Here is a 16792-nt window from a genome sequence, read left to right as displayed (position 1 = left end):
AGCTGTAGCCAATTACTAAAAAGCGTTGAAAGCTATTTTGATATTCCAGTGACACACATACAAACTTGGCTAAATATATTTGTATATGCATTCATTAAATTCTGCTCTGCGCGCCACTTTATATTTTCCCACGATGCCAAGCATTTAATTTTAGTTGAGTTTGTGTGATATACTTCGGTGGATTCTATAAACAAAAGCAAAACAAAAAAATATGAACTGTCAGCACACGGATAAAGTAGATGATAGATCGTAAGGCGTGGACTGGTGGAGGCAGTCTCTCAGTCAGCTGCTCGCTCAACTACTCACAACACTCCGTCATCGAGGCTGTCAAGCACTCAACAAATCAGTTGGTGGTTTATGAAAAACACATGTCAGCTACAGAAACCATAACAAATAATTTGGCATTTTCTGCTTGCTCATTTTTGTTGTTGTTGTTATTATTATTAAAGCGCGCAGAATGTTGTTCATATAAGTACATATCCATGCATCTGTGCGCAAGGGATGTTAATCTGATTTCGAACTTTTTAAGTACCGAAAATTTCGGGATGAGTTCATATGAGTTTTGACATAATTTACAACAGCAGACATGTTTGGGAAAAAATTAAAAGAATATTCCGATAATTATCAATTAATAAGCCCCCTCCTAATTTTCCATACAAGTCATTGAGGTATAAGGCGAAACGCATTGGAGGCAATAGAGAACCTTGTTTACCTCCTGGTGTTGTTTCAAATTGTTCAGATTTATTATTGCCTGACCAAATGATTGAGTTAGATTTCTGATATAATTTCACAATGAGATTAATAAATTTGGTCGACATTCTCATTGCGTGTAATGTGTAAATTAGCAGCTTCCTAGGTATCTTGTCCAAAGGCGGCTTTAAAGTCGATAAAAAATGCATACACTTTTTTTCTCAGTAAATTTTAAGTGAGCTATTGACGCCAGATTGTACATAGTGTCTACCTTGAGTAATTCTTTCTGAATCCGGCTTGAAATTCTTTAAGAACTCCATTTTCTTCTAACCAGTCAACTAAACATGTATTTAAAACACAGCTACACAATTCAAAAAGGAGATTCCTCTGTAGTCCCTTACTTCTTTATTGTCTTCTATTTAAAAAATTGCGAACAGTCAATTTGTTATAAAACTCTCATTTATACTAGCCGTGGTACTACTCCATGTAAAACTTGCTCCAGTCCTGCCCTGAATGTCATTTTGCTCTTATTTCCCATAGACTTTTACGTTAATTCCATCGCAGCGCAAAGTGCAATCAGATTAACGGTTGGCCTCTGGAGGCAATCTCTCAAGGGACAAGGTAGCATTTTCGGGCAGTTAACACCGTATTTCTCCGAACTTCGAACAGATCTCTCCTCCCGCAAAGTGGAGTTTGAGGGTCATGCTAGAGTAATCTTCCCAAATAGACTGGATTGGATCGAGGGGAAATCTGCACCGAAGCTTACACCTCTGTTTTCACTGACGGCTCTACAATGGAATCGGGAATCGTAGCAGAGGATTTCTATAAATCAGCTAATTTATCTATCTTCTTTAAATTGCCGAATACTGCTAGTCTTTTTCAAGCAGAAGCCTTTGCGATCCTGCAGGCATGCAAAATTCTTAGGAAACGCGAGAGCGAGTAAAGTCCGGTAAAGAGTTCGGCATCCCCCTGACAGTTGTTAAAGGAGACTGCACAAATTATTTCTCAATTTACAAACTCGTAGCTGTGTTTACCGGTCACTGGACGATCGGCACACCTGCGGAAAAGCTAGGCTGGCTATAGATATCTTCCTGTTGGAGGTCTCATAATGGTATCAAAACGGCGCTTTAGTGTCACCCGTCTTATATGTTCTATCGTAAAATGGTGCTAACTGCTCTAGAAAATCATTACCTACATATTTAAAGAATCCGTATGGGGTTCCATCAAATCCTGGTGTCTTGTTCGGTTTTGTTTTATTTAGCATGGATTTGACTTCCTCTGTGGTAATTCGTCTATCTAAACTATCAACTTCCATCTTGTCGTCTGTATTTAGTTTAGGAGCTCCTTGAAGTAATCTTTGAATTTATTTGCTTCAATAGTTGTCGCATTGAATAATTGGCTTCCACTTGCCCACCAGCTTTTGGAGTCTTCCTCAGTTAATTGGATCGCTAGATCAACATAGAATTTTTTTATACTTTATTCGCGAATAGCCTTGAACTGATTCTTTGCTGCTATCTAATTGTCCTTGTCTATGGCATTGCGCGTCTTATTATACATTTGTAAGGCTTTACATAATTTTTTTTTTTAATTGTTTACATCGATTTTCGCACCATTTTTCTTTTTTGCTGGATTGCTTGTTTTTACCTTAACCAGCGATCATTACGCCTGATATAATAGATATTTATAATATTCTTGACATCTAACTTTCGCTTCGCCGTTTTCATTTCATTTAATTTTCTGTCTATGTTCTTTTTATACCTTGCCCCTCCATATAAATTTTAAATTAACTCCGAACGTCAAGATTCCTGTGTCATCCCCTTAAAAAATTAAAAATCCATTTTTCTGCAAAACTCCATGAATCCGTTTCCATTAACAGCGCACCCTTTCATTTTCTAGTCTCCAAATGACATTCTGACTAACTCGTCGATGTTCTTGTATTGCTATTCCTGTATATTCCTATATTCATGTCAGCTACTATTATTTTGTTATTCCACTCATTATCTATGCAGAGCTTCTCAATTCTACTAAAATCATTAGACTCATCTAGTTAATAGCTCTGAGTTAGTAGCCATGAAAGCCGCTGCATTATGGCTCAGAGGCTCTCCCGTTGTAGCACAACTGATCACTATTTTATCTGCCAGTCTAGCTGCTAAAAATCTCTACAGTGCAAATAATCTTTCTTCCGAAGTAGCCATTGAATGCAGAGCTATTCTAAACTGGAGAGCTACTCTGAACTGGCTAAACGGCGTACCACGAACGTTTTCTGGGTCCCTGTTCACGAAAACATTCCTAGAAATAGCAAGGCGTACGAGCTGGCAATGAAGGGATCTGATCTTAAATTAGTCAAATCTACCCAGCATGTGGGCATCCCATTATCCGCAAGTAAACTTTGAATCAGGCCAGTCTACATCGCGCAGGCAACAGTGTATGGACCACGGAACCCATTTGCGAGATTATTAGATAAGAATGGCCTAGAGCATGTGAGCACAGAACTAGATTCTCATAAATCTGAACTAGTCTTTCGTTAGTGCAGTGGTTGGCATCATCAATAACTTTGACCAAGAATCTCGATCCTTTGCAGACATTCTCTAGTTTCTCTGTCAAAAGGTATTGGTATTGTCATTAATTGCGTCAATCGATGTTTTCCTTAGCTGGTCACTTTTATAAGGCATATCTAGCTTACAGATATTTTTTGCAATTTCGTTTGGGTCCCTCTCAGAACATGTCCAGCCCACTTAAGATGCTGAAGCTTGATGTAGTCGGCGATTTGGAAGACGTTTAACTCAGCTAGGCATTCATCATTCTAACGTTGGCACCATTCAATGGGAAGTGTATGGGGTTTCCCTAATGCTAACATCAGCTACCTTCCCCAACTGCTGGAAAAAGCCCAAACAAGTACCCTTCTTCTTCTTCTTAATTGGCGCGATAGCCGCTTACGCAATTTTGGCCGAGTTTAACAATGGGCGCCAGTCGTTTCTTTATCATACTAACCGGCGTCTGGAGGACACACCAAGTGAAGCCAAGTCCCTCTCCACCTGATCTGTCCAACGCAGAGGAGGTCTTCCTCTTCCTCTGCTACTACCAGCTGGTGCATTCCACACTTGACATGACCCAGCCAACGTAGCCGCTAGATCTTTAGTCGCTACACTATGTCTATGTCGTCGTAAACCTCTTACAGCTCATCGTTCCATCGCCAACACAGTCTTCACAGTTGCTTCATTGGCATCTAAACATTTATGGTCTGAACAATGACTGATTGGACGCGTCTGAGAATAGGTGTGAAATGAGCGGAAAGATTTTTGCTGCCGAGTACCCGAAATTCCGGGATTGAATTAAATTATCCCGAAATCACTGAATTATAAACACTTCACTAATAATGGCAATCTATTATTTACAAGTACGCAAAAGTACGCATGTGGCTACCCTCATACATACATACATACATGTTGCTTATACGCCATGCGTACCGGTCCATCTGCCAACTTATCAACTCAGCTGGCGGACTATCCGACTGTTCGCCTGTTCGCCTGTATGACTGCTTGCCGCTGCTACTTGTCGGTCTATTTGCGAGTAAGTCTATTTGTAGGAATCAACTCTGAGTGGTCGTGTGGAATTTGCACAGCTGACGTACCCAGGCAACGTGGCGTTGAAGAGATTAAAATTAAATGCATGTTTTCCGCCACCAAAAGACGAAAAATAAGCGTATGTCATTTAAAGAGAGCATTCACTAGCCAATTGATAATGAAGGTGGAATGTTAATAAATACGGAAAATTAATAAATATGGCCTTTATAGGAGCGACACTGTCAGCTATTTGCCCATACTGAACCCATCAACTACGGGTACTATTTTAAGCTCTTTTCGTAAACATAAATTTTATGAATGTGTAAAAATGTATAAATATGCATTTTATATTTCTTTGTATTAACTTTGATTTCTTTCGTAGCCTCTACCAGGTGCGCTGCGGCCTGCGCGTCTCACCACGACTTCCCGTCCAAGTGGAAACCAGCATACCAGATACACCGCAAAACAACGCACATGCATCGGAAAATCACACACAAACGCAGACAGTCACCAACGGTGGTAACGGTGGCGAAAGCAGTGGCGGTGATGGTGGTGATGGGGATGTGCTGCAAGAGCAGCGCGAGCAGCAGGATGCGATGCCAAGTATGCTACAGAACGGCGGAAGCTTATTGTCAGGATCTGCATGCATAATCAACGGTTGTGGTGCATCGCGCGTTTTTCAGATTCTCTACAGGAATGAGGAAGTAACGTTACGTGATGTCATTCACTTTCGCACACATTTGCTGGGTGAGTTATAACTAAAGGTATATTGCATAAGTGAATGAAGCGGTTAAAATGGATGCTCGTAGTATAAAAAGAATTATAGTCGCTCTTTTTGGAGCTATCGGCAGTAGAAACCATTGAATTCGAAGAAAAAATGTGATTTTTTTATCATCGCGTTAGTAACGAAACAATAGCGAAATTTTAGATCTAAGAGCTCCGTTAAACTAATCATTATTAATTCATTCCCATAGAACTGACCTAAGTTAACTGAGAAGTGAAGTGAAAAAGGCGAAAGTATAGAGAAGCATCTGAGCTGAAAAACATCTGAGCTCTGAAGCGAGAAATTTAGTTCAATTGAAATTTAGATTGTTTAGCTAAAAAATTTATTCCACTCGTCGTGCAAATATTGATAGCGTCATACAAATACTATGAAGCGCACTCGCCTATCGGCACCCTGGCTGTTATGATTTCGAGGTTGTAAGAGACTTCGTTTATCAAGGAACCAGCATTAACACCGATAATAATGTCAGCCTTGAAATCTAACGGAGCGTATCTCTTTCTCATCATGTCCGTCCTATAGTTTGGCGCAGAAGCTTGAACGATGAAAATATTCGATGAAGCGTCCTTTGGAGTGTTTAAGAGAGAGAGTCTGCAGAAGATTTTCGGATCTTTGCATGTTGGCGATGGGGAGTATCGTTGGCACTGGAACAATGAGCTGTTTGAGCTTTACGATGGCATAGGCATTCTACAGCAAATAAAGATCTGGTGGCTTCGTTGGCTTCGTCATGTCATCCGAATGGATACAAACGCTCCGGCTCTAAAAGTATTTTATCCGGTACCAACTGGTGGCAGTGGGCGGCCTCCTCTGCGTTTGAAAGATCAGGCGGAGAAGCACTTGATGCGTTCAACTGGCATCGGTTAGCACGAGTAAGAAACGACTGGTACGCTTTATTAAATTCGGCGAAAATCGCTCAAGTGGTTATCGCGCCAATCAGGAAGAAGAAAATGCCTTATGAGGTTCCATACCGGAGTCCCGACATTGAGTATGGCCACAAATCTGTCAACCAGTGGTGGTAAAGGTTTCTGTACAGTCAAGTCTAAATTTTCCTAGCCTTGGGAACAGGTACGGAGACTTATTAAAATATATATTACTTTCCAGCGGCTGCGAAGTCCATCCATATTTTAATACTTAACTCAATTATCTACAATGTGGCTCAAAACTTTTCATCGAATTTTGTTTTTGAAAAAATTGTTTACTGAATAAAAAAAAATTATTATGAGTAATGGAAATTTTTGCGCTCGGAGGAGAGCTTTACGCGCTTCATTGCTTACCTGTTTGTCTGCAACTGTCTTGTTCACAAGTGTCACATATGATTGACGTTTGACGCCATTTGCAAAAATTAGAAATCTTCATATAGGATGATTAACCTTTTGCCACCTACTTAGGGACAGTTTTGGGGCTGACGTCACTGTTCTAATTGTTTTCCGAATTTACCTCGACAGCCCGTAGATGGGACTATTATAAATGAGTAAAATTTATTTTAAGCTACCTCTCGCTCTGGTGTATTATATATTATGGGCATACAGCCTGAAGTCCCAGAAATTATAATTAAGGGGGGGACTTGCTTTAGAGGCTTCAAAAAATCGATTTTTTGTTTTGCATAAATGTCTTCCCAAACTATCCAAGAATGTGTTCTCAAAATTTCAGAAGCAAATTCAAAATATTTTCGGAGTTACAGAAGAAATTGTGAGCAAGCGTCGAGCAGGTATACGAGCGGCCGGATCGCTCGAAATGCGAAAAAGTTAAACGTCCTATCGAAACGAGATAACATTGATTGTATTCGGAATTAAATTCTCTTCTAGTTGAACTTAAAAAACCTTAAGAAAGTTATGATTAACCCACTTTTAAACGATCTAAAATGAATTTATTTTTCCAAAAAACTGAATTTGTTTTTTAATTTGCGAAAAATTGTTGAATTTCTCACTTTTTGTTTAATTTTCTTGGTTTAACTAGAAGCTCTCTATATTAAAATAAACGGTTTTTTGGGTTTCTGGTTTCTGATGAAAATTGCGACCTACATCTTTCCCGCCGCATGACACATGCACACTCGAAGCGCCTCGGCAAAATGCTTGTACCAGGCATAATATGACATATATTTTAATAAAAAAATTTGAGAAGACTGTTGAAATATATAACAATAAAACCTGAAAGTTTCGTTTCAATCGAATATTTCTTTCCTTCCCAAAAAAATCCACGAAAAAATCGATTTTTCGAAGCCTCTAAAGCAGGCTCCCCCTTTAAGTAAGGTGTTTTTGTATGAAGTTAACCTGAACCAAAGTAGCAAAATCCGAGTAATGCCTTAATTTAAATTCTTGCAACCATAAATTAATACTTTAGGCATTATGAGTTTTATTTTATTTATTAATTTTCGTTGAGTTTAAACAAAATGTTATCCCAGGATGAACTCCGAGCAGCACGGATAATTACGTATCCATACATAAGTGTGCGTGTGTGTACATACGCGTATTTGTATTTGACTGAATTAAATCTATGCCAGCAGCACGGCATGTGCTGGCACAACATTCGATTCTTTCTTCACTGCCGTTCCGCCGTGGCATGCCGACGCTAGACAGCGATTCGCAGTGCGTGCCAACTGCCGCATTATTGAAATTACTGCGACTGCCATCCGGCTTCGACAGCACTGCAGACTGCAGACTGCAGTATGATGCAATGAGGCCTACACGCGGCTTGCGTTGACTTCAAGTAACATTAAAAATGGAAAAAGAAAATAAATGTCACCAAAATCTAGCAAAAATAGTTTCAATGAGAAAAATGCTTTTCTCGGCATCAAAAGAAACTAATTTTAATTTAAGTTGCAGAACAAAAGTGTTCAGACCAAAAGTACGTGCATATGAAGAAAGTAATTTTCAAATAAAGATTGTTTGGATAACGAAGAAAGGCATTCAATTTCAATTATTTTTATTTTTAATTGAGTGCATCAATTTCAATTACACGTATTACTTTCAATTTAAAATCAATTTCCATTTACAATCTTCAATTGTAAAATTCAAAAATTAAACAATAATATTTTTACTATCTGACAAATAGCTATGAAAACTGCCACACTTTGCTGTCATATAATGAAAATTTGGCAGAAGTGCTCCCAGTCATAATCGTATTTCTTACTCTCATGGACTTACAATATCTTGACAGCCAAGTATTAAATAGTACTTTGTTTAAGAATCTTATGCGGCAATAAAATGTGAATGTTTGCATCCTCTGTATTATTTTTATGGGGCAATAAATATGTTCATATGCATTCACATTAGGGTGATTCATCTAACAATTTTGCGATTATAAAATTCTAATATGTCGCATTTTTCCTAAAGATGTAGGCGTAATTTTTGACAGTCGTTTACCATTTAATAGTCTCATGAATGTCATCTTATCAAAATTATATTCTGTCTTAGGCTTTGTTGATGAAGCCCGCTATTTCGGCCCGATATTAGGCAGAAAAGTCAGTTGGAAGTCAAATGTAGAAGTTAGAGTAAAGAAGAGCGGCAATAGCACTAAGTTGGGCTATTTCCCCTTTTATGGTGCATTGGCTTAACACAGTAAGTCTTACAGATAGTGCGACCAATCCTAAAATATGGCCAGATAAGAAATATATCAAAAAGACTATGAATCATGCACAAAGAATGGCCAGACTTGGCCTCTGTAGGGCTTTTAGAACTACCTCTACAGAGGCACTAAAAACTCTGCTCAACCTGTTACCTATAGAGGAATTCGGCAAGTAAATAACTGACAAGTCAGCTCTCAGAATAAGATAAATCGATCTACTCAGGGCGAATCGTAGGGAGCACACGTCAATTCTAGAGAAATTTTCACGTATTCCTGGTGCAATAGACTTCTGGAAGACGAAGGACATTAGGTTAGGTTAGATTAGAAAATCATAGCCATGAAGGAAGTAACTGTGTACCGGAACAAAAACTACAATATATATCCTCTCGACCGGCCAGGCGGCCGTCAAGTCAATGGTGGCAAGATAAAAGGTTGCTCAGAAATGCCTGACAGCTCCAAATGATATTAGCACCATCTTCAAGGTTATCCTTACTCGAGTTCCCGGACATAGAGATATTGATGGAAATTGCAAGGCCGATGAGCTAGCCAGAAAGGGTACTAATCTTCCACTGCTTGAAAACAGGGGCAACATTGGGATTCTTATGGCAACTTGCAAATTAAGGATACAAAATAATATTCCCCAGCAGGCCAATAGGTCACAAAGAGAAAAAAATACTTGTGTGGCATCCAGACTAATTTGGCCGCAAATAGATAAGAAAAGATCAGGAGAATTACACAAACTCTCAAGAGAAAACTTCTTGAAGGTCGTGGCTTATGTCACCGGTCATTGACCTTTAGGTAGGCACTCTTCTAGGCTGGGAGTATTTTAGCATGAATGCTGCAAAAGTTATAGAGACGAGGAAGAAACAGTAGAACACTTCCTCTGTAATTGTCCAGCCTTAGCTAGGAGTAGAGCCAGGTTGTTAGAAAAATACCATTTTTCTCTTACGGAACTATCCGGTGTGGAGATAAAACCTATCCTAAGCTCCCTAAGAACGTCTAAATGGTTCCATCATAAATAAACACTAAGGTGCCCGTGTTACATAGTAATACCACAACGGACCTACTTGGTCTAAGTGTTGGCTACTCTAAGCCGATTACCACAAAATCCTAACCTAACCCAAGGACATTAACTTAAATAAATCCTTCATCACGGCATTTCCTTCGAAAGAGGAATAGAATAAGGGCGATAAAAATTAGAGAATTATCCACAAATGAAGTCTTCATTTAGAGTCAAAAACGCACTCATCAAAATAGTCATAGAATGTTTCAAACTTTTGAATGACGTATCTCAATACCTAAAAGTAAACCTATCTGGGTGCCAGGCCACAGGAATATAGCAGGAAACTGCAAAGCAATTGAACTTGCTAGAAGAAGTAAAACTCTTGGTATCCAATTGGATAAAACGTCGATACCGAAATGATAGAGAAGCCATCAACATGGCAAATATAATTTGGCAAAACCTGACTACATGCGAACTACCCAAAATCGAGTTTTTCATAAATAAAATTAGTTTTCTTCTCAAAAAATCACCTCAAATGATAGAAGAGCTTAAGCTCAAAAACTCTGTATAAAAAAGTTTAAAGCCTAATAAGATTTTTAATAGGTACTTTCAAAGAGAAACAGCTCAGTTCAATTCTAAAATTTTTCCGAAATGTTTTGACGGAGATCTTAGATTAAAATATAGATGCGTATGTGTGTGCCTAATAAAGCTGATGGAAAAACCGTACCGATTTTTTGTTTCTTTTTTTGTACATACTCGTAGAGTATGCATGCACGCTATTGTGCCCGCATTCGTTTTTATCTATCAGCAAACGGGTAGAGGTCGGAATAAATTCGAAATTTCATTTGTTAACCAAGTGCTACTAAACGAAATTTTTAAAGGCCTTGATTTGATATGAAGCATTTTTTTTTATAACCAAATATGTATGTATATATGTGTGTATCAATGTAAACATGAGAACAAACTTTTTTTTGTTTATATGAAATATGAAACAGAAATACTACAAATTGCTTTCCATATTTGCATCTCACCTTTTACAATAAGTAAATACGAGTAAACATTTATTCAATTCAACCAGTACATTCATTGCTTTCACATCTAGCAATAGGTGCGTACACAAATATATATTATATGGATGTATATACATATGTAGATACATATAAATGTACACTGAAGTGAGAAGCCTTAAATATGTTTATGGGATTTTGCTGGCTTCGAATTTATCGGAATTTAAATAATATTTCAAAATGTATAGATGAGAACAGCTGATTTTAGGTGCAACAAGCGAAGTAGAAGTTAGAAAATATTTATTTACTGTACAATAGTCAAGTCTCTATATTGCATGGGGAATGAGTTCGTAGCGGTTTTACCGAATACTTTTATTTAAACAAAAAACAATAATTATATCAATGAGGTAATCAATTATATATCACTCGTTGCTTTTTACAACTTCTTCCCACCTCTCGACCAATTTGTTAATGCCGTTCCACCAAAGATCGCCTAGTCAAGTGTCAAAGAAGTTGTTGAGCCAGTTTTTAGGGACCTCTTTGTTATCGAAGGCAACGCGCTTCATATGGTTTGGCAGGGAGCGGAAGAGATGGTAATCGATTGGTGCAAGGTCCGGAGAATACGGCGGATGCTGAACCTTCTCCCATTCGAGCCCTTTGAGTGCGCCTTTGACAACTTGTGCAAAATGGGGCTTGGAGTTGACATGAAGGAGAACGGTTTGACCATGTCAATCAGGTCTTTTCAGTCGAATAGCTTCTTTCACGTGGTGTAGCTGGGCAATCCTTGAGCTCTTTGTTGACCGTGGCATACTTTTCGAGCATTTCCCAGTGCACCATGCCCTCCCAGCCCCACCAAACACACTTCTTTGGATGAAGATCCGGCTTGGCTCTCGGCTTTGACGTATCTCCGGGAGCCGACCAATCCTTTCTTTTCTTAAAATTGATGTTAAGCACCATTTCTCATCTAGCGTGACGATTCGGGAGCGCTGTTTTTGACCGCGTGTTGCTCGAGGGCAGGCGAGATGCTGAGATGCAATTTGAAGGACACTTTTTTTATTTTTTCGTTGAGCTTCTGAGCCTGGGTGCTCCCAATTTTTCGGTAAATCCCATTGAATGAAAGTGACTGCGAATCGTTTTATGATCGCAGTTCATATTTTCTACCAATTCAAGGCTGGTTTGGTGACCGTTCTTCTTCAGAAGTGATTTGAGACGTTCTTCATCGAATTCAGAAGGCCGTATTCGATCTCGTTGAAAGTCAAGGGAGAGCAGGTGTCGAAAATGTTGATTTTTGCCTCCTGGGTATTCCATTTCTAAGTCTCAAAACTAATACAAAAATTAAATAACTCAAAAATATAATAAACACAGTTTTGTAGGCAGCTCTTTGGGCAGTGTAAGCTTTATATTGACTGAAGCATTGTGTTTCAAAAAGTTTTGTGCGCAATGCCCCATTCACTAACAACGGAACAAAAACACATTCGAATGCGACTTTCCCAGCAACATTTAGAGCATTTTCGAAAGGATAAAGTGGATTTAGTGCATCGATTCCTCACTATGAATGAGACTTAGGTCCATCGCCATGATTCTAAATCAAAACATGAGGGCAAAGAGTGGTGTGAACCTGATGCTTCGGCTCCGAAATGAGTTCGTGTCCAGAAATCGGCCAAAAAGGTGTTAACATCTCTTTTTGGGATGCAAAAGGAATTTTGTGTGTGGATTACTTGCAAATTAGGAGAAGAATAAATTCTGAATATTCTTGTAACCTATTAGAGCATCTCAAAAAAACAAAAATTGGGAAAAAGGCCCAGTTTGCAAAAGGAAAAAATTATTTTTTATTAGGACAATGCACCGTGTCACAAGAGCATTTTGACAATGGCAAACCCATAAGTTAAAGTTCAAGTTCCGCAGTCAACACGAGCCCAAGTGACTTCCATCCTAAAAAAATGAATGCAGGGAAAGCGTTTTTCTCCAAATGATGAGGTCATAACAGCTGTGGAGGCGTATTTTGCAGCCCTTCTAAATCCTCACTTGAGTGATGGAATTCATAAATTGGCATCTTGTTGGAACAACTGTATTGATGTTCAGGGAGCCTATACTGGATAATAAAGTGTATTTCAAACCATAAAATTGTTTTTTTCTTATCGCACCGCAAAACTTATTGACCAACCTAGTATGAGTATTGCGCTGAAACAAAGAATGAATACTAATAAGAAATATATTATTATAGAAAAATGTTTGAATGCACACACATCCACGCGGTTATGCATTCAACAGCACTCCAAAGCCGCAGAAGCAGATGTGAAAATGAAAAATACTTACAACTCTTTTAGCGAAGTAGTTAATTTGTCGTAAATGCTTCAATGTTGAATGAATGAAAGTTGTACTTGAATTACGAGTACATATTTTTTCTAAAAGGAAGCATTAAATGAATTCACATACACACTAAAATAAGTACTCATCCGGTATCCGAGCGGATAACAAGTACTCCGAACAGAAGTGTGGTTTTCATTGTTGTTGTTGTCTGCGAGTACAATAGTTGCATAAAATTGGTAGTAACTGCGGTTGCCAGAAGAATGCGCCCCACAGTGTACGAGTACTTATTCATAGGCATACACATTTACTTGCTTCGCATACTAGCAGTTGAAGTAGAAAATACTCCAGCTTGCGACCAGCAAGCAGACCGAATGACAGGCAGACACTTTTCATGCAAGTGGCATTTTTCACTTTTTATCTGCCATTTTATCTTTAAGCTTTGACAAGCGTTCACAATTACATACCATCATACATACACATGTATCATATGCCCTACGTATTACAAAAACAAATACTGTATGTTGGAATATGCTAATGTACGAGTATAGAAGAGACAAGAAATTTGATACCACTGGGTTATATGTATTTTGCATTATTTCTTTGTGTAAGTCCATATATTTATTCGTGCAAACGTACCCAAGTACTCAAATAACAAATTTATGCACCAGATTTTCTATATTAAATACATACATACATACATACTTTATATGATGTACGCAGCTTTATTTAGCTCACCATGAATGCGCAACTAAGTGGACCCATGTCGTTGCTTTGTTGACGTTGCCAAGCAAATATAATACGACTACTGCTTTTCCCTGAGGTGAATGAAATGAAATGAAAAGCAATGAAATGACAACTTAAGTCGCCTACGATATTTGTTTCAATTTACAGAAAAGGAAAATCTCTTCGTTGTACTTATCACACAAAAAAAAAGAAATGAAGGAGTATTTGCCAAAATCAATGCAAGAATTTCGTACGGATTTAAAGATTAGTACCTTTGGTAAAAGGTGATCGATATGTCTGAAGGACATGAATGCGGATTCTTTGCGTAAGCGTAAGAAGTAAAAAAATTACATTTATCTACAGCACAAAGTTATATTCTATGAAAACTCAGAGTTCGTGGTAATATTTAAGACTTAAAAAAAAAATGAGTTCCTACTTGTAATGAAAAATGGTGGTGGGCGATATTAGTTATTTTAGCTACACATTTAGATTCGCACATCTTTCTTCAGACAGAGATTGCATGCCGAAGTGACCTCTTTGACAAATAGCGATTGAAGCCTTAAGGTATCTAGCAGAGATGTTAAATAATTAATTGAAGAAAAGTTTATAACTCCAGCCTGTCAATCACTTTTTTGAACAAAGGCAGTGACTAGTTTTTCTTTCTATTCGTGGCTGGTAAGTCATTTTGCAGTCAAAGGTAAATAGTGATAATTCTAAGCAGTTGTTGTTTTTGGAGCAGCATAAAGATTTACCATGCATGTAGGTGGAATACTGCTGGATTGACAGTCCTTGGCTGGTAACGTAGAACCGACTGTCGTGGGAAAGCGAAACATGTTTTTTACTCAAAAATTCATTACTCAAAAACAACTCATTTTAGCAACTGGGCATTCAGCTCGAATGAAGTTGGAGGTGTCCTCTTAATTTGGAAAAAGTTAAAAAAAAAATACACTTTTTGAAATATTGAATTTCGAAAAAATTTAGAATTTTTGTTCTTTTTTTGCAAAATAAAAAATTTTCTACTACTTTTTTGCAATTGCTTCTACATGAAGTCGCTCGTGCAAGTAATGACGATAATTTTGACCCCAGAATCCGTAAAATTGGTTAATTTTTGACTAAGTTATGAGCATTTAAAAAAAAATGTTCTTATATAATTAAAAAAAATCGATTTTGAGCCGAAAAACAAAATTGCCGATAAATCTTGAAAAAAAATTTTTCGGGCGAACAAAAAAAATACGTGTCTCATTATTTTGACCAGACAGCAACATATAATATTTGAGTTACATCGAAATCGAAGAACATGACCCGAATAGCCCGGTTGAATTGAAATGGAAAGCATCTACGAGTTTAGTTATATAATCAATATATGGATATATATATATGTACTCTACAAGGTATATGAACGGCACAGTTCTACTAAATCTGCTTGAGATTTTAAACATACGTACCAGCTCGTATGTACCTCAGAGGTACATTATCCTTATACATACGTTGTAAAGCCATATTTCACGTTTTCAATTCTATCTTTACACATTAAATATTACTGTTAGCTCACTTATGATTACAGCAGATTACAGCTCCAGCTCTTTGATACTTCACTTGCTGCCTATTAAAGAGTTAATTAATGCATATGGGAGTATGTACTTACATATATTTACATATACATATATTGCTCTCGATATCAACAACATGTACTCCTAATTACTCTATTATTGCTAATTATATCAAGAAATTAGCACAATTATTCTTTATGCGAGCAGCCACTTCATTTCATATTCAAATCCTCTTCTCAATTTTAGCACTTAATTCTAGATTTTCTCTTTTCACTTCACTTTTTCCAGTCGACAGCCGTCACTTGAAGGAATCCATTGAACGGGCAGAATTCTCATTGCACTTGGAGTTGTGGTTTGGGGAACAAAACGGCAGCAGCTCATTATCATTGGCCTCTACACGCACCATACAGCTGAATTTCCATCCAGGTCGAGGGCTACACTACCATTTGCCGGTGCTGTTCGATTACTTCCACTTGGCCGCCATTAGCGTTGGCATCCATGCCAGTTTGGTGGCATTGCATCAGCCCTATATAAAGTGAGTATCATGTGGAGTATACGTGTGAATGTGTTGGTTGAGAAACTGGCCAAAAGGTTTGGCAAAAAGGTTGGAATAGGACGTGTTGCAGAGTCAAGAATTAGAAAAAATGAGTTTAAAGAGTAAAAACACGCACATTCCGACAGCGACATTGCCGATTTATACGAACTTATGTATGTATGTCAGAGTTCATATGTATGTATGTGCCTAAGCATGTGTTTCCCGCAGCACTTGCCCACATACCAGATCATCAAATTCACTAACCAACTAACTGCGCCCTCGTGGTCACAGAGTAGGCGAGAACAAAACTGCTGACGGCAGTGAATAAGGAATTTGTGGCCGCATTGTTGTTGTTGTACACATGCATTACACAATTACACCAGCGTATGCATGCTCATACCTTTTGATGTATGTACATACCTATGTATATATGTATGTGTATGCGTGCTTGGATTTTCAAACGTCAAATAAAATTTTAATGGGCACATCCAGTCACTGCTTAAACTTTTGCATTTGAACACACACTTGAATCATACATACATATTTACAGCATATTCCTCATATGCATACATACATTCGTACTTACTTGGCTGGATATAAGAGGCGACATATAAACTGCAAAACTGGAATTCAAATTCGCGAAAACTTGTGTCGCTCAAGAATCGCGCATCAGCACATCTGCACAACTGCAAGTGCACGAGCGCTAATAAAAAAATTTGAATTTGTGCCGTTTATGAATACGAGGTGTGGCAATTAAGTTGTGAGAATTTAGTTATAACACGGGAACTGCCATTGCGGCATCATTTGTAAACATTCATACCCTCAGTGCCGGTCCAAATTTAGAGTCAATAGTAGGTTTAAATATACTTATACATATATACTAGGTTGTTCAATAAGTTTTGCGGTGCGATAAGAAAAAAACAATGTTACGGTTCGAAATACACTTTATTATCCAGTATAGGCTCCCAGAACATCAATACACTTGTTCCAACGAGATTCCAATTTATGAATTCCATCACTGAACTGAGGATCTAGAAGGGCTGCAAAATACGCCTCCACAGCTGTT

At 38.0% G+C, this 16792-nt stretch overlaps 1 protein-coding gene across 1 annotated transcript in view; it reads left to right on the top strand.

Moving 5' to 3' along the window:
- LOC128859914 (protein FAM135B) overlaps nucleotides 1-16792 on the top strand; it is an 85074-nt gene that overhangs the window by 52592 nt on the left and 15690 nt on the right. The window contains exons 4-5 of the mRNA XM_054097060.1: nucleotides 4636-5000; nucleotides 15480-15726. Of these exons, the coding sequence (XP_053953035.1) occupies nucleotides 4636-5000; nucleotides 15480-15726 (612 nt within the window). The remainder of the gene's footprint in view (nucleotides 1-4635; nucleotides 5001-15479; nucleotides 15727-16792) is intronic.

This window comes from Anastrepha ludens, chromosome 4 (genome assembly GCF_028408465.1).
Source record: "Anastrepha ludens isolate Willacy chromosome 4, idAnaLude1.1, whole genome shotgun sequence".
Taxonomy (NCBI): domain Eukaryota; kingdom Metazoa; phylum Arthropoda; class Insecta; order Diptera; family Tephritidae; genus Anastrepha; species Anastrepha ludens.
The sequence above is the reverse complement of the archived record's forward strand: the minus strand, read 5'-3'. Positions and strand labels throughout refer to the sequence as shown.